At 48.1% G+C, this 24,163-nt stretch overlaps 1 protein-coding gene across 3 annotated transcripts in view; it reads right to left on the reverse strand.

Moving 5' to 3' along the window:
* The window catches only part of PSAP (prosaposin), a 33,549-nt gene that overhangs the window by 4,163 nt on the left and 5,223 nt on the right, over positions 1 to 24,163 (reverse strand). The window contains exons 2-9 of one of the 3 annotated variants that reach the window (XM_029931863.1): positions 11,966 to 12,099; positions 9,012 to 9,086; positions 8,319 to 8,444; positions 7,080 to 7,280; positions 6,387 to 6,530; positions 5,008 to 5,064; positions 3,023 to 3,028; positions 895 to 1,026 (exon numbers count right to left, since the gene is read on the reverse strand). In XM_029931863.1, coding sequence (XP_029787723.1) covers positions 895 to 1,026; positions 3,023 to 3,028; positions 5,008 to 5,064; positions 6,387 to 6,530; positions 7,080 to 7,280; positions 8,319 to 8,444; positions 9,012 to 9,086; positions 11,966 to 12,099 — 875 coding nt within the window. Of the gene's footprint in view, positions 1 to 894; positions 1,027 to 3,022; positions 3,032 to 5,007; positions 5,065 to 6,386; positions 6,531 to 7,079; positions 7,281 to 8,318; positions 8,445 to 9,011; positions 9,087 to 11,965; positions 12,100 to 24,163 lie in introns of all 3 variants that reach the window. The other 2 variants (XM_029931862.1, XM_029931864.1) reach the window with 2 other exon arrangements.

Below are 24,163 nucleotides of genomic sequence, written 5' to 3' on the forward strand. Positions count from 1 at the left end.
AGTGTCAAGTCTCATTAGGACCTGAGACTGCTTTCCTACAGCCTGCCTTGAATCAAGTAATCCTGCCGAGGAGAGCTTTCTTGTGACAGGAAGAACATTCTCCTCTCTGCCTCTGCTGTCCGGCAGGGCAGCACAAGCCACATGGGTCTACTGAGCTCCTGAAAAGTGGCTACAGAAACCAAGGAGTGGATTTTATTTACACGTGCAGCCACATGTGGCCAGAATACAAGCTGTAACTCCCCTAATTTTCTCTGGCTGCTAATCTGGTCAGCAAGACGGGCAGGCGGGAGCGCTTCCCTAGCCCCGTCTGACTTAAACCCATGGTCCGCACGCTGCACGTGCTGAGGGAGGGCTGAGAAGGGAGACGAGGTGGCCAGGGGTCAAGGGACATGGCAACGTCTGGAACAAGAAGTGTGTGCGCGTGCCCTGCAATAAAAGGTTGTGTGGTCCAGACCTTTCAGGAGCTACACTGCAAGCCTGATGAATGCCAGGACATGCAACACAGTGGATCTTTACCAAGTGAAGGGTGCCGGGGAAACGAGGCAAACACCCATGCGTGCAAGCAGCACGCCGAGAAGCTTCTGCATGAGTCCTGGGGTGTTCTGGGAACATGGAGTTTGTACTCCGGCGACGGGGCAGGGTGGAGGACACAAACATACTAGAAGGTTAGAGGTGCCACAGGTGCAGGCTGACCCTGTGAAGCCCTCGGGCTTATAACTCAAGAAACAAACGCACTCAGGGCTGGGAGCGGGGTGCTGCCCTAGTAGAGGAACGGTCTCAAACTCAAACACCTTCAGCAGCCAAACAGGGAACCAAAATAGTGCATGCCTCACAGAACGTGGTACCACAGGGCGTTACACAGCCCGGGCCAGTACAAACAGGGCCAGCAGATACCTTAATGGGCTCCACCAGTTCCAACGCAGGGATGGTGTTCTCGGAGGCCACTCTGGCAGGCACCAGAGTCTGCATGGGCATCTCCTTCACTTGCTCACAGAACCCAACCAGGCCACAAATCTCCTTGGGTTGCTAAAGAAGGCACAGAAAAAGCAGTCAGAGGCAGGCCTGCACCCACCGCCCCCTCAGCTCCACTCTCTAAACACAAAGGCTACGGCGCTGGGGGGGCATCCCAGTCACAGCGTCGAGCGTGAGGAGGTGGGATTTCTCATCATTAAATCTAAAGGGACCCCCGCGAGTACAGACGTACCAGCTTCACGCAGGGAGGCAGCCACGCAAAGCTGAGGGGAGAGCAGACAGAACCACGTCCCTGCTCTGACCAGAGCACCCCCGGAAAGCGAGCCTTCTGGTGCCTGTTCCCTTTCACAGCCAATCAGATCCTCCTCCAAGCACACCTGGTCTGCTCTAGAACCTGTTTCTCAGTCCAGTCAGTTCACTCTCAGTAGGAAATAGGCTGCATGTTCTTCGAGAGGAAGAACTGCTGTGCCCATACACTAACAGAAAGTTGAAAATCCTGGAAATAAACCCACACTCGATCTTTCAGTGGCAGGACCATTTAAAGAAGAAATGCTTGGCTTTTTAAAAACCATATTCTTGGGGTGCTTGGGTGGCTCAGCTGGTTAAGTGACCAACTTCAGCTCAGGTCATGATCTCAGTCTGGGGGTTCGAGCCCCGTGTCCGGCTCTGTGCAAACAGCCTGGAGCCTGCTTCAGATTCTGTCTCTCTCTCTCTCTCTCGCCCTCCCCTGCTCGTGCTCGCTCACTCGCTCTCCCTCTCAAATAAACATTAAATAAATAAATAAAATTCTGTTTTCACAACTGCATAAACACAGTACACACAAAAACCCAAGGCCTCAGAGCGATCAATCCTTTCGGGTCACAGACGCTCCAGATGGATCCCCTTCCCATCCAGATAACAAACCCCAGGGAACTTATAATTTGGACATCTTGACCATTTCACGATGATAATGGCCAAGAGGGAGAAAAGTATACACACTCTGTGTACTGCGTGAACCAAATGCAACCAGCAATGAGCTCTGGGCCTGACAGTGTCTGCCTCCCACCACCAAACTATAAAGCAGCAGGGCAGGACTGCTAAAAAGAGCACTGTTTGGCAGAAGAGCTAGACTGTGGCTATCCTTCACCTTGTTTTAGTTTCGAGAAGTCTTTAGAATTAAGTAAGATTGGGGAAGTCTGGAACGTATCCTAAATACCCTGTCTTTGGCACACTTTAAGAATGGGGGGAGGGAAAGGAGAATGGGGCCAAAGACACAGCAAGCTGTTTAGAAAAAAAGACCAAGACTCAGGAGGTGTGTGGCTGCTTTATCTCAGATGAGCTCTGTTCTCCTAACTCCTTGGGGCAGCGTGGGTGAAAACGCAGGTATTTCGGCCACAGTCCTCTCCCATTAGACTTCAAAATATCTTTGAAAACTCTGTTCCTACAGAGAGGTGCCGTGCTCCAAAGGGGGTACTGCCTCAGTAAGTATGGTCTGGGGACTCGGTCTCCATATTGTATCACCAGTGGCCTGGCTCTTGAGCCATCTGATATGGTTCCAGGATCTGCAGGACCCCATCACCCAGAGGGGCAGAAGCCACAATCAAGAGATTATTTCCAAGTCTCTGGATCCAACAGACGGGAACAGTCTGCTCACTGTTTGCAAATGATTTGCTCATGCAGCAGAGGCATTTCTGGGGCGAAGAAAAATAGGACTAAAGACATGCAATCCTCCCTTAGTCATCACAGAAACACTGGAAGTCAGGCCTACAATTAAGGAAACTGAGGCATCTCCGGGGTCACCCGTGGTTACCCATCAGCACATTGGTGGCATGCACATGGCCAGCTTAGTGCTGGTTTTTAACCCGAGTTCAAGCCCTCCTGGACTTCCTTTTCTGACCCCCTGAAGGGGAGATGAGACCCTCCCCCCTAAATCACAGGGGGGAGATGCAGAAGCTCCCCTACCAGCATAGTTATTAACACAGATCATGCCATTAAAAAAACAAAAAAACTGAGCAAAATTAACTACAAGCAGCAGCAGACCACTACTACAAGCAAATCCCCCATCACATACCTGATCCTGCTGTTGAACAAAACAAAAAAAAAACAACAGGAAATCAGAGATGAAAATAAGAGAAAGGAAAGGACACAACAGTTAAGAAAAAATTAAAGCAACATCAGTTAACCAAGGTTGTAAGGATGTCACCAGAAGTTCAGGGAAACCGTGCACAGATCAGCAACCTACCTTGTTCCTGTTATTTCAGGGGCCCCAAAAGCTACTGTGGCCCTCAAGGGACAGACCACACTGTCCAGTTGTGTGCGCACTGTCCCCATGCTCCCGCCACACCGAATCATGCCCAAAACACTGGACCACAGGTCCCAGGAAATGCCAGGTTCTGAGGCGCTCTCCGTCCTCAGAAGCCTCAGCCCACCGTGCCTGCAGGGCCGTCCCCCCAGGCGGTAAGCAGCAAGTGGAACAAGACACAGGAGTGCCCAAATCAGGGGTGTGTGCGGGAACATACACCCAGAGGGGTCAGGGGTCCTGAAGCACACCCCCCGCGGCCTGGGCCTCAGGGCACCAAAGGCCATCCTGGAAGGCCGATGGGACAACAGATCAAAAGCCTTACCCCTTGATTCAGCAACTCCCATTTCAGTTCTCTGTACTAAGGGAGCAACGGGATCTGCCCACCTATCTATCTAACTGTAGGGTGCTCATCATGCTTTTGATACCAAAAGCAAACCTCAAAGCAATCTAAATATCCAAAGGGGACTGGTGTCATAAATTATGTTCTACCCAAACAGGTTATGCAGCCACTTAAAAATCATTTTGTATCAGAATGTTTAATGACCAATAAAATACATTTTTGAGCAAACAAACTGAAGTTTGAAGTATGACATAACCTTATAACCCCGCTATTTTTTTTAACCACAAATTATTTTTGATTTGGGAAGTGTTACCCGTATTTTCAAAAAACGTCTATGCGGTAAAATTTTTATCATGAGAACATATTTTTACTCAGCTGTGAGGAAGCACTTGGCCATTAACCAAATCAAGTCAGATCAAAGGCTTATTTATTTCCTACTCTAGCTCCATGTCTTTGTGGGTTGCCTCTCAACTATTTTTAGAACAAGGTATGTTGTCATAATCCCAGTGCCTGGTCGGAGCCCCCGAGCAATTACCGCAGGGCCACAGAGTTAAATCTTGTAGACGTTCCAGGCTGTGAGGACTCAACTATTCCACCCTGTTGTTGCAACAGAAAATGGGATGCGCATGGCTGTGTCCAGCAGAACTTTACAAAAACACAGGCTGGGCCACAGTTTGCTGACCCCTGGCTGGAGAACAAACTCAAGGACCACAGGTCAATCTCAACACAGAAAGTCAGCAGCAGGATGGAGAGAAAGTGCAACCCATCCCCCCGACTCAGGCAGCTCAGCTCTCAGGAAGCCAGGGCATGCTCCCAATTTCAGAATACCACCACCCTGATTCGGACAACGGTTTTCTGCACGGAGCTAGCTAGCCCACGTGCACGCTCAGGATTTTCTCCCTCTAGTAACGGAGGGATGCCCAAACCACCCAGAAGCATCAGAAGCAAGTGCAGGAGTTAGGAGCTCAGGCAGCAGCTCTAGCTAACACTGCTACAGGGCGCAGGACCAACTGTGAGAGGCGGGATTCACCGCACCCACCAACTGCAGCTGCTACATAGCAGTTCTCAGCCCAGGCCTCGCTTCAAGAGCAGACTCTTCCCAGGGGCCCCAGGGTGAAAGGCAGATGCCAGGAATCTGACAGCCAGCTCACATATGCACAGGCAAACAAATGACCAGGAAGCCACCAAGGCAGTCCTGGGGGCTGAGCTGCCTCAGGCTCTTCCCTGGCTGCGGAAGGTAAAGGGGAGGGGGACTGAGTTGCAGGTAGAGTCTGCTGGTTGAAAAAGGTTCATTTTGACCCAATTCATTATTTGAAGGGAATAAGGGAAAACTAAACCATGGTATTTTCAAAATCCTGGGAATCACAGAGTTTGAGACAGAGAATGCTAACAGGGGACCTCCCCCGCCACCTACCATGTGCATCATCATCTGGACAGCAATGTCAGAGTACTGGTTGATATAGTTCTTGCACTGGGGAGAGAGAAACAGGTGGTCAGGGACACTACTGCCGCAGGAACACACCAAAACCCCAGCATTTCCAACAATGTCACCAGGTAACTATGAAGCAAGTTTCCAAGACTAGAGTCTCACGAACGTCTGAGATAAAAATGACACTTTGCTTATCCTGTATGTTATGGGGAAAGGAGTGCAAAAGGTGTTTTGAAAATGTTCCCTAAGGCCCTTAGAGAAAAGGGCCTCCCATCTCCTTTTACAGCCCAAACTTGCCCCAAGATCACAGAGCGAGAGCACTCGGGAGCAATTCTGAACGTGGCTAGGAGACCTGACACTCCAAATGTGAAATGACTTTTCAAACCCATTCACACACTCCCGGACAAGATTACAGAGTTAAAACCCAGGAGACTGAAGTTATAAGGATTCTCAGCACACCTACTTTCATACACCTCTAGTTATTTCCTACAGACCTTCCTAGAATAGCTCTGGTCGCACTGGGGTGCCTCCACAGGGAGGAAACCGAGGGAAACAGGGTAGCCCTCACACAGGGCTGAGCTGGGGCCGCCAAGCAAGACTGTGACATGCAAAGATACTTCGTCTGAGGCCAGAAGACTCCCAACAGAAAAAGAACCCAGAGCTCCCAGAACCAGCCATTCTTCCCCAGGAAGGCAGCTCTAGATCTTAGACCCACAGAGTTATTACAACCCTAGCTCGGGCTTTTCGGCTGCTGGATACAAAACTAGCATTTTGGTTTTACATGTCCATTTCACAGGCATGGGGTTAATGTGAAAGAAAGGAAACCCCCTAAGAATGTAACAAAATGAGTTTCTTAGCCTGCAGGACTGACATTCAGCAAGGTAAGGGAGGCGCCCCGGGTGGATCTCCTGCAAGCCAGCTGCCCGGCTTCCCAAGGACAGAAGCCCACTGGCAGTGGGGAAGGAGCACCTACAGCTATGAATACACCACAGCCAGGCTTTTAAAAACAGGATTCATATGGATTCATAAAGGATTCTAATGTTGTTCCTTACACATACAGTGCCCGGGAGGGGTAAAAATTCTTCACAAAAGTGGTCTCCATATGCTATTTTATTCCAAGTGTTTGTTATATATACAAATTCAACTAACCAACAAAGTATGTAAGCACCCACCAACCATTCCAGATGCCTTCTGCGAAAAAGGAAAACAGGATATGTCTGAACAATCTTTTCCTCAAAGTCTCTGGGTTGGAACTTAAAATGGTACCTCAAGAACAAACTTTTTCTTGGCTCCCCCACTCCTAACTCCAGAGCCCAGCTCTCGAGCCCAGAACACCCTCCAATGCACGAGGAGAGAAGGCTCACCATGTCGGACATGCCAGGCCCCAGGAGGTCGCACTGCTCCTTGGCATGGTTCACCAAGGCCTCAACAAAGGTGGCGTTGTTCCTTACAGCATTCTGGATGTCAGTCACCATCTGGATACAGTCCTGGCAAACGTCCCCACCAGCCTACGGAGACAGGGATTGATGGGCAGTCGGGGTGGACATCAGGCTGGAAACACTGCATACTCCTATGATAACTAAGACCATTCAAATTCCCAAGAAAATTTCCTATGTGCTCATGACCACAGTACCAGGCAGTGACTTACTTAATAGTTGTGGGTTTTTAAAAGTTGTCTTTTTTTTTTTAAGTAAAGTTACAACCTATATGGGACTCAAACTCACAACCCTGGGATCAAGAGCAATACACTCCACCCAACTGAGCACTCCAGCTCTGTGTTTTCACAGGCTCTGAAATTATCAACAGGCTTAGAATCAATTGTGCACTGACTGCCATAAAGTTTCATCAGAACAGAGAGAAGCCTTTGCATACTTTAAATATCCCAAGTCCTTCAGAACCTCCATGACACAAGCATTTGAAAGGTGGCTCGTCTAGCTGCAAGGTCAAATGCAGGAGCACGTCCCCAGCTGGAGAACTGCACACACGCACCACCCCTCTCACGTCTCAGCTCGAACTCAACAGAACGGGCCCCTCGGTGGCTGGGCCTCCCGGCTTACCGTCGGCTGGGGCTCGCCGCGGGGGCCATCCTGAGGGTCCAGGAGGAGGGGGATGTTGGCCATGAAGGGAGCCACCACCTCAGCCACATCCAGTTCTGGGATCTTGTTGGCCTCCAGCGCCTTCTGGTGATTCAGTTCTGCCAGGTGCTTCTGAAGAGACTCGCAGAGGTTGAGGGCCGAGCACACTTCCCCAGGGTTACTCTGGTGAGGAAAGAGGTCAGCTGGAAATCGTCTCCCCAGAGAACAAAACCGACACCTGGTGCCTGAGTCCCTGTCCTTACCTCGTGGCCTGGTTCACATACACATGCCCCACTCACAGGAGTGTCCAACAAAACCACCGGCTCCCTCCCCATCTCCACTTTAGCAAATGGCTCCCCCAAGCCCACCCCCAGCAGCTCAAGCCAGAAACCTGGAGGACATGCCTCTCTCCTCCCTCTGTCCCTCCCTCCATCAGCAGGTCCAGTTCATTTCTGCTCTGAAACAGAACGCGCCTCTGTCCACCTCCACCGACCCATCGTATCTCACACCAAACTGCCCTGCCAGCTTCCCCACTTCCAATCCCCAACTAGCGGGACCTAGACCAAACCCTTAAAAGAGGCATCTACGGTCATGTCACACCTCTGCCTCTCTTTGAACTTCCCAAGGACTTCCTACTGCACTCGAAATCCTTAAGGAGAGCCTAAAAGGACTTGCACGGTGTGACCCCTGCCATCCTTGCGAAAACCCTCGTACAGTCTCAGGACCCTTCCACACCTCTGGCCCTACTTTTTGAGCACCTCTCCTTTCTTAAGGTCTTTCCAAATTCCAGACCCAGTTCCTTGTTTGTTGCTAAAAATCCAACAGTTTATGCACAGTGAATGCTTATTTGAATGAAAGCAGAATGCCCTTTTAGCTGAACCCACTAGGACAGTCCCTGAATGAATGAGTATGAAATGAACTGCATACTCAAAGAGAGAGCTAAAGATGTGACATGAGTTATCAAATGGGCCCACATAAATGTGACCAGTTTACAATTCCCTCAGTATTCTGCAAGTTCCCATTTCCTGCACCCTTCTCAACCCTTGAAAGTTATAAGCAGAGTGTTCCACTGGGCCCAAGCCCTCTTGGAAATCAGAACAGTAGGAACAAGCTATGGAGAAAATCCAAATCCATGAAAAGACTTTCCATTCTATTCTGGTCCAGCACCTCCCCAGGCCCGGGAAGTGTCTACCATCGTGGAGTCTATTCTCCACCACGTACCATCTGTCCTTTAATCATGTCCAGGATGACTGGGAGGTAGGAGTCGACCATCTCCTTGCACGAGGCAGACAAGTTCGGATTAGGCAGCCAGTCACAGGTCCTCTCCAAATACACGAGGATCTCTTGCTAAAGGGATACAGGCAAGGGGCCAGATCAGGATGTACATGTGCTCTGCAGAAGGCTGAGAACACAGTCGCCCCCGCCCCGCCAACACCCCACACCCCCAGCAAACGAGGGAAGAGCCCTGGGAGAGGGCCAGCGGGCGGCGGTGGCTCCATCAGACAAACAGGCAAAGAGCAGACACTCCTCATACAGCCGCTCCGACTTGCAGCCTCCTGGGCACAGGGACTTTTGAGCAGAGATGGTCAAAACAGACCTACAGGTAGTGACCGGCAATACAGAAGTCCCCATCAAGCCTGGGCATTGAACACCTAGGCCGCCGGGGTCGGCAAGCTAGAGCCCACAGCCTCTTTCTGTATAGCCTGTGGCTAAGGATGGTTTTTACATTTTTAAGGGATGGGGTTTAGGGAAAAAAAAATATGTAACAGACGTATGTGGCTCACAAGATCTAAACACCTTCCTACCCGTGGGCTTGACCACTCCTCATTAGACCCCAGAACCACAGCTCTTTTAAGAAACAGGCGCACACGGGCCACTGCTGACACATGCTCACACGCGCTCCCGGCAGCTCACCTCAGTGGCATTGTCTTTCAGCATATCCCCAGCTGCAGTGATGACATCTTTGCATATATCGCAGGGAAGGGATTTCTAAGAGGAAAGAACACGAAGGAGAGAGATGTGTATTTGTATGATGTAACTCACTCTGTACACAGCTGCAAAGTCCCCTGGGCCTTGTCCTATGATATCTAACCAGGGATGTCTGACACGCTGGCACATCCGGGTTCCCCAGCCTAGATGAGAAGCACAGGGACGCCACGGGGCAAGGGTCAGGTGGGACTGACCAGAGCGCTCCGTGCTTCTACAGGAGAGATACGCTTTCTTGTGCCCTCCACCCCTCAGCACCTCAGCACACACGGCACCAGCCAAATTGCATATTATTGCTCACAACAGCTCCAGGAGGAAACTGAGGATCAGAAAGGTGAAAATTCGAGCAGTAGAAATCAGCCGAAACCACTCACCTGGGGCCAATATCATTAAGAGTAAAAGGCGGTGGGACGAAGAAGCGAGCGCAGCCAGACGCCAGCTGGAGCCCCGCACTGTCTGCACCTTCCACCTCCCGGGGCTGCTACACTCAAGGAGAAGCCACATCGCCACCCAGACCTTAGAAACATCACACGGATCTTCTGATAAGCCTGGGCACCTAGGGCCTCAGGTGGCCCAGGACACAGAACTTCTAGTTGGTTCTCAAAGGCTGTGGGGAGCTCCCTTCTTGAAGCCAACTGATTTTCAACCGAAGAAGAGCAAAGGAGCTAACATGTCTGGGTGACATGGGAACACCTGGGATCTTAGCCGCATTTAAAGACATCAGTTGGAACCTTTGCACCTAAGGCTAATACCGTGCATGGGGCCATCCAAGAGAGACTCAGGCACCCAGGAGACTGTCCTAGCAAGAGAGAAAGAGCTAAAGTCCTCCTGTGACACACTGAATTTGAAAAGAGGAAGCCGTACTAAAAACAAGATGGGAAGCAAATTAGAAACCAAATCAGAAAGTAATTTAGGCCACAGAGAATAGTATTCCAGTGAATCCAGAAACTATTTCTACTGGGTGATGGGCATGGAGGAGGGCACTTGTTGGGATGAGCACTGGGTGTTATACCAACTTGACCGTAAACTATATTTAAGAAAACAATAATAATAATAATATTAATAATAATAATGTACTATCTCTAGAGGAACGCTGTTTCTAACTGTTCTTCTCTTAATGAAGAAGCACCAGGCGCCCCTCACAACAGGTTTCAGACAGGAACCCCGCACAGTCCCAGGCGGCGTGCACGCCCCGGAGTGCGCCACGAGCACGCCGTGCGGCGGCTGCACAGCCAGCAAAGCCCGGGCGCCTCCGACAGGGCCTGCGTCCCAGAGGCTGCACTCGAGCTCCGGCATCTCGGAGCACGCCCCAGGAGCGTGAAAAGCCCCGCGCTGATACACTGCATTAAACGCCGTGTAGATGCAGACTCCATGGCCTCAACGGTCACTCCAGCAGCACACTCACTAACACTGGAACGATGTGAAGATTAGCACGGCCCCTGCTCAGGACAACACGTAAATTCACGAAGCGTTCTATATTAAAAAAAAGTTCAGGGGGGCAAAAATTCTATAGCAGGTGAAGAAATTTCTGTGATAACGGAAATATTCTCAAATCTTCAGTGTCCAGTACAGAAGCCAGCCCCATGTGACTACTGGGCACCAGAAAAGTGGCTAGTGCAGATAAAAAACTGAACTTGTAATTAATTATTTATTTTTAAATGTTTTATTTCTTTTTGAGAGAGAAAGAGTGCCCACACATGAGCAGGGGAGGGGCAGAGAAAGGGGAATAGAGGATCTAAAGCAGGCTCCACGGGACAGCTGACAGCAGCCAGACCAACGCGGGGCTCGAACTCACAAAGCATGAGATCAGGCCCTGAGCTACAGTCAGACACTCAACTGACAGAGCCACCCAGGCATCCCTGAAATTTTAATTTAAACTTAAATAGTCATACATGGCTAATGTCTACCTTATTGAATGCGTAAGTGAAACGGAACACTTTCATTTTAAGTATGAAGAAGTTGAAATGCAGAGATAACATTCATATATACAGCAAAGCTAGCAGAAACATCCCATCTTATTTATGAGCTTGATGTCCCTTCTTCCTTCAAACACAGAATTACTTACTTGAGCTCTCTTAAAGGATAACAGTACACTGCAGTATATTTACGACACATACAAACTGGATTTTTGAAATGACCCACTGACTCAAGGATAGGCATATTAGCTAATGCTGTGGTGGGAATCATGTTGCAATATAAATATACCTAATCAGCACATTGTGCCCCTTACACTTACACAATGTTGTATGTCAATTATCTCAAAAACTGGCAGGAAAAATTTTTTTTAATTTAAGCTGGATAAAAATAAACTGGTTTCTCTCTCTCTCTCTCACTCACATACACACACACACACACACACACACACACACACACACACACACACACACACACAGAAACACACAACCAGCAGATTCTTTTCCAGTTTGGCTATAGCTGAAAATAAAATGTTAAATACCTACTAAGCTCCAGGGTCTGAATCTGTGATCTGCTTGTCTGAGAGAAGCAGAGAGAGAGAAAATAGCAAAAAGGGGGGAAGGATTTCAGAAGTTTAAGCATTTACTAATTTGGGTGACCAAGGATGGAGCTGTGTCGAGGGGCCCATGCCGGGCACGGAGGTGGCAAGTGGGCCGGCCCCTCGTCGCCCACGGCCGAGTGGGGCACACGCAGAGGCCCGGAAGGTAGCATGGAGCGCACAGTGCTGGCCACGGGCGGACCTCACCCTCTCACTGCCACCAGCAGCCTGAGTGACCCAGGGAAAGCAGCTTCCACTGTGCGGAAAATGGGTGCCCCTGCAACAGGTCCTGCCTCCCTCGCAGGGTCCCTGTGAGGAGCAAACCAAATGAGGCAAGAGAAAGTGCTCTGAAAAGGGCGGCGGCACTCACCACCGTCGGCTTGTTCCAGACGGTCTGCAGGCAGTGCTTCACGGCCCCGCACTCGGCTGCCGTCTTCACATTCTGGCACCACACCGCCGAGCCTCTGGTGCATTCTTTCAGCCCTAGGACAGGGCTGGCTAGAGCTAAAAGACAAAAAAGCAGCATGAGAAGGAGCCCTCCCTCTCGTCCCTACCCAGGGTGAAGGACTGGCCCAGGCACTGAGCTGGACGGTAGCTCGGCCCTCACCCAGCCGCAGGGCACGCAAACCACACGGCACCAACGGGTCCAGGCAAGATGCTGTGTGACCATCTATATCCATGTAAGTCACAGAGTGCGGGGCAGGGGGCGGGAGGAGACCTGATTTATCTTCTTTGCTTTTCTCCTCTCAAATAATTTTATTTTTAGTTTACTTATTTTTTGAGAAAGAACAAGCATGCACAAGAAGGGGAGGGGCAGAAGGAGAGGGAGACACAGAATCTGAAGACAGGCAGGCTCCAGGCTCCAAGCTGTCAGCACCAACCCCCACGGATGACTCAAACTCACAAACCATGAGATCATGACCTGAGCTGAAGTCAGAAGCTCAACTAAGCCACCTAGGCACCTCTCCTCTCAAACTATTTTTAAACAGCATCAGGCTTTTTTTTAATCTTTATAACCTTAAATTTTTTCCATGAGTTAATAAAAGAAATCATAGGATTTAATTACAGAAAGAAATATAGAATGGGGTGCCTGGATGGCTCAGTTGGTTAAGTGTCCAACTTCAGGTCAGGTCATGCATGATCTTGCAGTTTGTATGTTTGGGCCCCGCATTGGGCTCTGTGCTGACAGCTCAGAGCCTGGAGCCTGCTTCGGACTGTCTGTCTGTCTGTCTGTCTGTCTCTATCTCTCTGCCCCTCCCCCATTGGGCTCTCAAAAATAAAAAAAATAAACATTTTTTAAAAAACACATAATGAAAAAAAGTCAGTTTTGTTAATCTGTAGAGAAAATAAGATTCATATCCTTATTACAAAAAAACGATGATTCTTAATGTTCTAGAAGGGCCCTTTTATACATCTAACCTTGTGCATATCTGCACATAAACAAGTTTCTGTGAAAACTACATAACCCACTTGGGTATCACACAGTGAACACGTGTGCACTCAAAACCAGGTGCACAAAACGACACTGCTTCAGCTGTGGTCATGAAAAAGGTAGGAGTCACATGCACAGAAATGAGATCACCTAGGGCCAAAGAAACGCAGGCTACAGAAAAAAGGTGCCACATTTTAAAAGTTAAATCAGCCAATGGGAAAAAAGTGACACATTTGTAGTAAAAGATGCATTTGTAAAGCTGAGTAAGTGTGACACGTAACGACTTCTTAATATATGAATGTATTTCAAAAACTGGAAAAAAACTCACTCTTCAAAAAGTAACCCACTTCTAGAAATACATCTTAAGGATATACAGTAATCCAAAAGGCAAAATGATATGCGTAAATTTATTAAGTATAATTCACAACACTAGAAGGGAAGAGGTAACCTGAAGAGTATGTGGCTGTTAAATGCAAAAATGGTATTATATATCAACAAGGAAAAATTCAAGAGTACCTACATTTCTTAATACAGGTCGACAGTAGCCTTCACTTTGGAAGGTCACCTCTAGCAAACAGTCGGCCAGAAACAACAGTCTCTCAGGCTACACAAAGATGCACGATGGTGCAGGAGGCCAACTCAGCCAGCCCCTCAGTAGGTGGGCTCCAGCAAACGCCCACCTCCCACCGTACACAGAAAACATGTGACTCAAGACTGAGAAGGAAATCCCAGAGTCACCTGCAAAAATGCATCAAGAAGCTCGGGAGTCAGGCGGCACGTGGCTTCAATCTGTGAGCACAATGAGAAGGCACAGTAATTCTACAGACATGTAACACACAGCACACAAAGAATGTACGTTGGTAGGTACTCTCCCTCCAGGGAAGAGAAGACAATGAAACGCTGTTATTAGTAGCTCTTCAACCAAAGCTGTATTCCACAAAGTATTTAGACAGAGACTGAGTCACAGGTCCCCCAAAAGCTCAAGCCAGATTATCTGCACCCTTTCAGGCACCAGCAAGTGAATGATTATCTCTTGTCCAGGTAATAGCCTCAATGCCCCTTGGTGGAAAAAATCACATTCATAACCAGTTGACGAACTCAACTGAAAATAGCCACATTCCAAAAGCCATTGGCTTATTTCCATAAGAAAACACGCACCAGATTCAAAACAGTACACGCTAATCCCCAGATGGGTCGCAAACGTTTAGTACCTACAATGTAGCCAAGCTAGGCTGGGGCCGGCCCTCAGCGGTAGGTCTTGGAATTAGCTGTGTCACAAGGGTCAGGGCTCTGAGAAGTGCGGCAGTTAGAGATAGCACACGTGGCCAGCAGGTCCCAGCAGAACCTCCCTTGCTCCTTCCAGGCACTAGGCCCTGGGGAATCCTGAAAAGCACCCAAGATAGACAAACTGGTTCTACCTCTAACTGGGAGAAAAGAGCCGGAAAAATAACAGGAAGCTACAAAATGAGTCTCTAGGCAAAGGAATGCACAGAGATACACGGGCAAAACCAGAAAGCGGTTGGACTTCAGCACACCGGAGTCAGACAGGATTGCAAAAGGTTAGGCCAGTGAACAGTCCTCCCTACAGAAGCCCTGACCACCACCCTCCACTCACAAATCCATTCTCACAAACACAGTCAGCAGAACTCTGATTCGGGGGGTTTCTCCAACCATCCCAGCCAGGAACTGTCTACAAGGCCAACATGCATCAGGCTTCCAGAAACCGATGCACTATCACAGGCCCAAGAGGCAAGACTACATTGCGGCTTATTTATTCCTTCTAGGAACTTGAAACAGTCTCACTGTTTCATTTGTGATAATGACGTTGTTACCAGCTTTGGCCAAACTGTTCTGGAATAAAAATAGCCTTGGGCAGCTGGTTATCTGAGATTGGTCCAGCTAACAAAACCCCAATCAACAGTTACTCTTACTCAATGGCCCACCTCAGGACTTTCAGAAGGAAAAGGTATACACTGGTGTGCTACCCAATCTGCTAGGCCTATGAAGTAATCAAAATCAAGCCTAAAAAGAGTCCATGGACACAGAGAAATGAAACTAACTCCCAGCTCCTAGGAATAAAATTCTCAGTAAGACATTCCCAGGAACCTCCAACATAAAGCCCAATTTTTTAAAAGCGCACATCATAAGTCTGTGGTATGCAACAAATCCGATGTCCTAAAATGACCTGATGTATGTTCACAACTGTGGGAGCTCAGGATGGCTAGTGTGAGGCAAACACACGAGCGGGGGCGATGCTGGTGCCAGTGGGCCGCCTGCCCAGGTTCAGGTGCTTACTTCAGGAGCCAGTCCCCTGGGAGGGAACCAAACAGTGGGTCCCAACACTTGTGAGACAGGACTCCTTCCCGGAAAATGTATTTGTATTTCAGGGAGCTCTCAGGCAATACGCCTGCCCGGGGAGCCCAGCTGTGGACCGAAGGCTGTGAAGACAAGCACGGGTCTTCGCCACCCCAGCGGGGAAGCAACCAAGATGAAGGCAGGCCCATCAGACTCCTCTGGCTGGGAGGAAAGCGCGCTCGGGCGGCGAAACAGAGTGGGCGACAGGCTCTGTGACCCCATGAGAGAGGTATGGACACCCAAAGGGAGAAACAAAAAAACAAACACAAGGAATGAGAGCCCTGGGGCAGCAAAATTAGTAAGGTGCCTGGGGAGCTGGAGGAGGCTTTTCCACAAGGAAATCTGAAGGGGCCCCTGACAGAGGGAGAGACAGAAGACTGGCTGAGAGGGGAAGGGGATTCCTGAACATCCCAAGGGAGAGAAATCCCCTTTGTCTTTTCAGAAGCCAGCCTGCAAAGACAGGCCTCAGGCCGGGGAAGCGGACCTCAGCCGGCTCCACCCTGTGGGCAACAGCTCCTGCCAGTGTCTTAACCCAGGCGTCAGGTGGCAGAACTGAAAAGGAGGTGGGAGATTCAGACGAGGGGCCCCTAACTGGAATGCAAAGCTATTACCAATTTTCCAAGTAAGAAGTGGTCGCAGCAGGAATGAGAGAGAAGCGAGAAGCTAACAGAAAGATCCTGAAAGGACAGCTGGGAAGAGGGCACTCAGACAGCACAGGACGGAGGTGGTGGTCAGAAGCCTCGGGCACGCTGACCAGCGGCGGGGCTCAGGCCCCAGGAAGGGCAGAAGGCACGCACCCGTGTGGTCTGCTTCCCAGGAGTCAAGTGACAAGCACGGCATATCAGGAAGGCGGGGGCACGTGACACCGCTCCCAAGTCCCCCAGAAGACTGTGGGTATTTGGGAGGTTTCCAGGAAACTGTCACCTTCACAGGGAGAGGCCACCTTCCAGCTCTGTGACATGGGAGCGGGTCTGCTCTGTGTGGTTTCGGAACCAGACCGCAGAGCAGGGGGTAGAAGTGAAGAGAAGCAGACCACAGCTCGAGGTAGGGGAAGAGAATGGGGTGCCTCGTTAGGTGATGACCTGTCCAAAAGCAGAAGCAACCAAGCAGAAACCAAATACCCAACCTACAAGGAATTCTGTGTAAGAGAAATTCTGAGTAGTTAGTGAACAGGGCTACAAGGCCTTTCAGGGCTACATATCTTCGCTCTTGTAAGAATGAGGCAAACGACACTTTCGGTGTTTATACACAAGCAATAGATCACCAGTTTCTGATGAGTGATTTCTCAAAACGCGTTCCCAGCAAAGCCTTCATCTCTATTCTCATTCTCCCACTCTGCCCTCCAAATACCAACTTTCTTCTCTACACCCAGTTTTGTTGTTTTTGTTGTTAATGTTTGAGAGTGAGATAAGAGTGTGAGCAGGGGAGGGGCAGGGAGGGAGGGAGACACAGAATCAAAGCAGGCTGCTGGCTCTGAGCTGTCAGCAGAGAGCTAACAGACCCTGAGATCATGCCTGAGCCGAAGTCAGCACTTAACCCACTGAGCCACCCATTTCTCCTCCTGAGGCAATATGCTGAACTCTGAGACAGTTCTTGGAATGTGTGCCTGGCCTCCTGGAGAGTTCTGATTAAATATGTCATTTTAAGACACAAACACTCCTCAGGGCAAACCAAGCACTACACCTCTCGCAGCTCCAAGGCCTGCCATTTGAGCCCTCAAAGACAAAAGCTGGTAAACTGAAATTAGAGAAATTATCACTTCAGAGACACAAACCCCACAGGCAAGTTTCATTTTATTAAGGAAAGACAGGCTTTGACTTGATTAAGACACAAAACTTCTACTGTATTTTCTTAGCAAAGGGTGGGTGCACTCTGTCCCCTTTTTACTCCCCAGGCCACGAAGAAAACAGACACATTCTAAACAACTCCACGTGTAGGTCATTTATAAAAAATAGGCTACAATGGAATTTTACTGTACTGAGAATGGCTGCCATGGGCTATACCAGAAATGGGCTTTATGGCAGCTCTTGAATCTAGACCCAAAAAAAAAGCCTTAGTGAGCCTGGAAGGCAGGTAGAACTCGCTAGAGCCACCTGTGTTTCAGGTGTGATGGCTTCTTGCAAAAAGAAACTAAATCTTGAGCTTAGAAAGTGAGACAATTAAGGTAACTGACAGTCCCATCTAAATTAAATGTTTTTCAAACATGGGATACTGAAAACAAGATCTGCCTCAAGTCCCACCCAAATGACCGTCAGCAAATCTCGGTCCTGGGCTTGTTCTTCATCTATACAATGAAGTCGCACCTACTGGCGGCACTGGATTGTTGCTGAGAATCAGGAGGACACATCGTTAGGGATTTTCAACTACCAGAATACATCTCCCAGCCATCATGCCTTTACCACCGTCTCTCTGGCATTTTACTTTATCTACATCTCTCAACTCCCCTACCACACTGGCTTTGAGGTCAGTCAAGGGTTCAGATCACGGCTCCACCAATTCTAGTCAGTCTTAAGACTTCAGTCTTCCCATCTGCACAATGGGCCTATTGCTAGTAGTCCTGGGAGTCTGTAAAAATTAACCAGTAACTGTAAAACACGGAGATGCCATGCTATAAACATCATCATCATCATTACCTATAGTAGCAACAAGACCTTCCTCTGATCCACTACCATGCCCAAAATAGTTGCTCCCACAAATAGTGGAATCCAGGCCATTCTGTGTGTTTACTCTGCATTTCATCATGTAATTAATTGGCAGTTCAAAGGCCTAAAGTTTTGTATTCCAAAACTTCGGAAGCTGTTGATTAGTTAGTCACAAAGAGAGTGAAACAGGCTCCACTAAAAGCAGCCCAGGAGTTGATGCTATGTACGGAGGTGCTAAAAAAGTTTTGCATGAGCAAGGATGAGAGGTGCCCTGCAAGGCACTAAAAACCACAGATGAGGGGATATCGGCTCCGATCATGATCTCATAGTTCCTGGGATCAAGCCCCACCCTGGCCGTGCAGCCTGCTTAAGATTCTCTCTCCCTCTCTGTCTGCCACTCCTCTGCTCATGCTCTCAAATAAATAAATTACATTTAAAAAAATTAAAATACCACAGAAGAAATGCTCTCAGTAATTCATGACTCAAGCTACAAGCTGACTTTCCTGCAATCCTGATAGCTGCCATAGTTCAAAGTATTTCTGAAACCCACTTTCTATAGAAAAGCCCCCTTTAAGGGGCGCCCAGGGGGCTCAGGTCATAATCTCACAGCTAATGAGTTCAAGCGCCACATCGGGCTCTCTGCTGTCAGCACAGAGCCACCTCAGATTCTCTGTCTCCCTCTGTCTTTGCCCCTCCCCCACTCATGCTTACTCTCTCAAAAATAAACATTAAAAAAAAAAAGAAATGCATCCTTAAAACCTGTCCTTTTCTGGAAGGGTGGTGAGGAGGCAGTGAGACAACATGATCGCTGCCCAAGGGGGGTGGGGGGTGTCTACTAAAGCCAAGATCCATACAAGTACTTTTGCCACAATTATCTCCAAAATAAGGGGGGAAAAAGAGTGCCCCTTTCTCAGGAATTCTGTGAAAAAATCTCCAAAATATGAGGGAGGGAGGGGGAAGTACCCTTTTCTCAGGAATTCCGTGAAAATCTCTGAGAAGGTAGAGAAAGGACCAAGAGTGCCTGGACCTATGAAGCTCAGCTCATTGCACACCTACCTGTTAATGATGGTGGACTTGAGGGGAAGAGCCACCAAAAGAAAGCGTTCGCGTACTAATTTTTATATTGTGGTACAATTTTTTCCCAGGTTACCTTCAAAGGCAGAAAAAAGCAGAAACCACCAGTTTCAGGGGAACTATTACTGCCCAATGTGGCAGAAACTGAAACTACATTCCAATAATGTTAATGAGATTGAAACTATCAGGAAGCTTACAGCTGGTCATGTTAATGAGATTGAAACTATCAGGAAGCTTACAGCTGGTCTTTAAAAGGCCTATTTCTCCCAAATCAACTGTTGTTTCTTTCAGACCCCACTAACAAATCCTGATAAGGTCACTGATAAGGTTCCAGCCAATGAACAAGCAAGACCCTGCATCCCTTACCTGAGATAGAAAGCCCAGGACCTCATCCAGTTTATACAGGTTCTTGGAGCATGCACACAACCCCCCCACCCCTTGACCTAAGAGGACCTCCTGATGTCAGGACCTCAGTTTTGCCTCATTTTAATTTTTTGTCTCCAACCTAAAATGAACATGGGAAGTATTTATGTTTGCTCAGTGCACATGCTCCGTCTTTCCTCATGAACTGTAATAAGTTTCCCTGTCCTTTTCAATATATATGTAATCTCAACCCCTATAATTATTTTAAAAAACTTGTTCTCTGCCCCTTCAGAGAGGCGGATTTGAGGCGTGCCCTCAGTCTCCTTGGTTGGCTGACTCTCAGATGAACCCCTTCCCTTGCCGCACACCTGAGGTCTCAGTGATTGGCTCTGAAGCACATGCAATAGATGAACTTGGCTTTGGTTACAAGATCACAGATTACTCCTTATATCCATTCTCCATTCCTTCCAGAGGACCAGAACTATAGTTAGCTACACACATGCCTGATAAAATTTAAAAACTACATTTCCCAGCCTCCCTGGGAGCAGGGTCTGGCCATGAGACCACATTCTGGCTAAGGGGATGTCAGTAGAGGTATCACACCTTTAAAGACCAGTGTGATGGCTGGATCTTTAGCACTCATTATGGCCCATGAAGAAAGGGGCGAGTCTGAGTTCTTCTGGAAGTAGAACCAGCCCACTGCCTGGCTCCTGAACTTCCTGTGGAAGAATTCGGACAGTTCTTACATATTTAAGCCCCTATTACTCTAGCTCTCTGTTGTCTGCAGTCAAACCTAAGCCTAACTAAATACCAGCTTAATCATCTATCTCATCCCCCAGAACAGTCCCCAAACAACAAGTTTTATACAGCTTTCCTCCACTGAGGATATTTAAAAGCCCACATACACAATGTAATTACTAAAGATTTTCAAAAACATTCTCAGAATGAAGAAGACAACCTTTCCTAGAAAGTGTATCTTACATGGTCTATGTGTTAAAACAATCAGCCTTAGTGTTTTAGCCATTCTTTTTCCTTGTAAATATCTTAAGTAACACATACTAAATACTGTTTGGAGTCTAGCTGCCCAAAAAAAAGGATAACAGAAAATGCGAGCGGCTTCCCAGCACCAATAATCAGTGCATACATTCCACAGGGCAATGGATCTGCTGCCTCGGTAATTTAACACCATGGCAACGGGCCGGCTGCTAGGAAACCCAGGAAGGCTAAGCCCAGGAGGGCCGGCATCTACCACAGGTTCCCTCCACTCAGACAGGTCTCAGAAGAATTAGATCCCCTCAGAGCAGGACATAAAACAACGCACTCAACACGGACCACGACAGCAAAGGGCTGCCGTCACAAATACCTTCCATGGCAAAGAGCACTTGTCTCTTCTTTATAGGATCCTGCTTTGGGAAACATTCTGCCGAGAAGAATAAAAACACTGCCCATTTAATCATTCAGAACAGCTTATGCTCAGAGGCAGCCTGCCTTGATCTGAAGGAAGGAAGATCCAAATATTCCTTCCAAATATTCCTCTTATCACAAAAGAAATCTCAAGCTTGCCTGGCTGACATCCCATCACCTCTGGCCCCAATAAGCTATTGTTTCTGTTACGTAAGACAAAGGTTCTTTCTTCGCTGCTTCTCCTCTCCCTCCTTAGTTTTTCCCTCTTCATGCTCCTTCACTTTTCTCGTAAGTGAGATCATTCCAGGACCAAAAAAAAAAAAAAATGATCTCCATAGAGAAAGCAATAGAGTCCTCAGGTAAATCAGATTGTGCAATGATAACTGAGACACTGAGGGACACGAACGCAATCCTCTTAGATTGCACAAGAGTGATGCAAGTGGCATAATTAATTTTGGGAAGAGAAACTCCTATCTGGTTCATTCAAGAGCACTCCAGTCCAACAAACTGCTAGCAAAGCTCTTCTTCCAAAGCGTCAATCTATCAGCTGATGATCAGAGATGAAATCAAATCACCTTAGATATGATGCTGGCACCACGGCACCGTGAAGTAATGAAACCTGGCAGGACTGCCCAGGGTCCAGTCAGATGAGCAGGTCCAAGTGGAGGTCAGTGGCACATCTCCATGGCCCCGACCCGGCCCAGGTGTGCAGAGGAGTGCAGTCAGCCGGCTGGCATCTGGCACCGGCCCCGCCTCAGCCCCGCTGCCAGGCCAGGTGCGCCCTGCACGCAGGCAGAGGAGGGCAACAGCTACAGTGGCCTGCACGGCAGCCCCACTAGTACGGAAAGGCAGTGTGCAGGGCTTGTCCCACATGATCAACTACATGTGTCAACTCGCTCTAACTTCGATTGACCTTAGTTAATACTTTATAGGAATACTGCCCTTTGTTCGAGGGCAGAAACCCAAACTTCAGGCCATGGCACGGGTAAGAGCAGAATAGCAGAATGCCGCAGCATTCTGACTTAAGGCTGTTGCGAGGATTAAATCAACGTTAAGCAAAAAACACTTAGGAAAGTACTGGGTACTACACAATAAACTCTCAGTAAGTGTTAATTATGATGCCTGTACTTCCTGCAAATCAGCTCTTCCCAGCAGTTCTCCAAGCATGGTCCAGAGAACCCGGAAGATCCCAGAGATTTCCTCAGGGGGTCTGGGAGTTCAAAATCCTCCTAATAGTAAAAATACCAAGGTGTTCATTGCCTTTTTCCCCTCGTTCACTCCCAAACATGCAGCAGGGTTTTTCCAGAAGCATACGGCTCCTGACACGAGAGCAGACTGAGAGCAGAAGCAGCAGAGAATCCGGACAGTTGTTTTAAAAAAATAAAGAAATAAAAATGTTAAAAACACTGCCAAAGTACGTAACAAGCCATTCTCCCACTAAATATGTTCGTGTTTAAGAAAAATTATTTTTCGTTCAACTTATATTAACAGGTCACGGGTTTACCATTTCTAAAGGATTTTGTAAAATTGTCGGCTTCATTTATAAGATGGCACCACTGAAAGCTGCAGCCCCCGTAAACAAAGCTCTCTGGGATCCCTCAGTAACTCACACGTATATGGGGATGCGGAGACCGTAAAGCTTGAGAGCTGCCGTCACAAACAAGCCAGATCTCGAACCCGGATGAGGGGAAGCAACTTCGCAAATTATGGCCAGTTCCCTTTTCAGAATTACCTCAAATCACAGCCACCACAGAATATCTAAGTTCTGTTAGATATGTCTCTACCTCCTACGCAATATCCTCTCTAACAGGTTTGAGGGTCCCTCTAATGTGGACATAAACTATTACAATGGTCAACACTTCACTTGAGCTCAAAGTCACTGATTTGTCAAGCCCTTGCCACAAATTCCTAAAACTACTTTCAGTAAATAAAAGAAAAGGCTGTTTTTAATCGTGATAAAGACTGGACAGCATTAACATCGAAGCTGCAGGCACAGCAACCTCACAGCACCTCCGGAGCCAAAGCCTTCTCGGTGGCACCTCACATCACCATTTACGACGCTAAGCACCTCTTACGGGCCGGACCCAGTCAAAGGTGCGGCAGATACAGCAAGTGAGCAAGACAACAGATCTTCATACCACAGAACGCCAGGTGGTGGGGAGTGCTATGAAGAGAAATGAAGCCACGTCAAAAGAAGAACAAGCCCAGAGCAGCAGAGCATGGCCACGCAGACCGCGCAGTGAGGAATTCTGAGAAGCCAACAATGAGCAGACAACTGAGTGGAGGAGGACCCCACATGGACGGTCTCGGGAGGAAAATGCTGCAGACAGGTGGAGCATAAAATGCAAAGGTTCTAAGCAACAATAAGGCACCAGAGGCTGGACAGCAGCCTTGACCTGATGGGAGGAAGAGGGAGAAGAGCTCTACAAGGCAGCCAAAGACAGGAGGACATGCGACCTGCAAGACAAACTCTGTTCTACTCCATGGGAGACAGGAAGGCCCACGACCCTCTGGTATCAATGCCTCACTTGCACCCCATCGCCACTGCTAAAAGATTTATTTTTAATGTATAAGTGACATCACAAAGACTAGCTAGAAGAATTTCTAGAGTATCTCCTTCAATCTTATTTATGGGATTTCCATTAATGTAAATAATTTCTTTTCAAACACAGCATCTGTCCAAATGTGGCCAGGATTCAATTTTAAAATTTAGAAGCGTCATTAGGATCATCTCACCTTTTCGGAAACAGATGTTCATCAACATGGTTAACTAAATGAACACACACAAAGGTGCCTAGGTGGCTCAGTCAGTTGAGTATCCGACTCTTGATTTCAGCTCTAGGTCATGATCCCAACCACATCAGGCACCCTGCTGTGCCTGAAGCCTGCTTGGGATTCTCTCTCTCTCTCTCTCTCTCTCTCTCTCTCTCTCTCTCTCTCCTCTCTCTGCCCCTCTCCCCCATTCGCCAAGCTCTCTCTAAAAAATTAAAATTAAACTGACACATACATACAATGAAACCCTCTGTAACTATTTTTTGAACAGCTGTGAAGGAGGAAGAGATTACGAGAACATGACAACTAACTACAGTGTGGTACTCTGGATCTGATCCTGAGATTAGTGGGAACACTGGTAACGGCCACATAAAGTTTGCTGTGTAGATAACAACACTGTCCCAATGTTCACTCCTAACTTTTGACAAATGTATAGTAGATATAAGATGTTAACAGTAGGGGAAGCTGGGTGAGAAGTATACAGGAATTCACACTATCTTTTTGATTTTTCTTTAAATCTCAAATT

This window comes from Suricata suricatta, chromosome 2 (genome assembly GCF_006229205.1).
Source record: "Suricata suricatta isolate VVHF042 chromosome 2, meerkat_22Aug2017_6uvM2_HiC, whole genome shotgun sequence".
Classification (NCBI taxonomy): Eukaryota; Metazoa; Chordata; class Mammalia; order Carnivora; family Herpestidae; genus Suricata; species Suricata suricatta.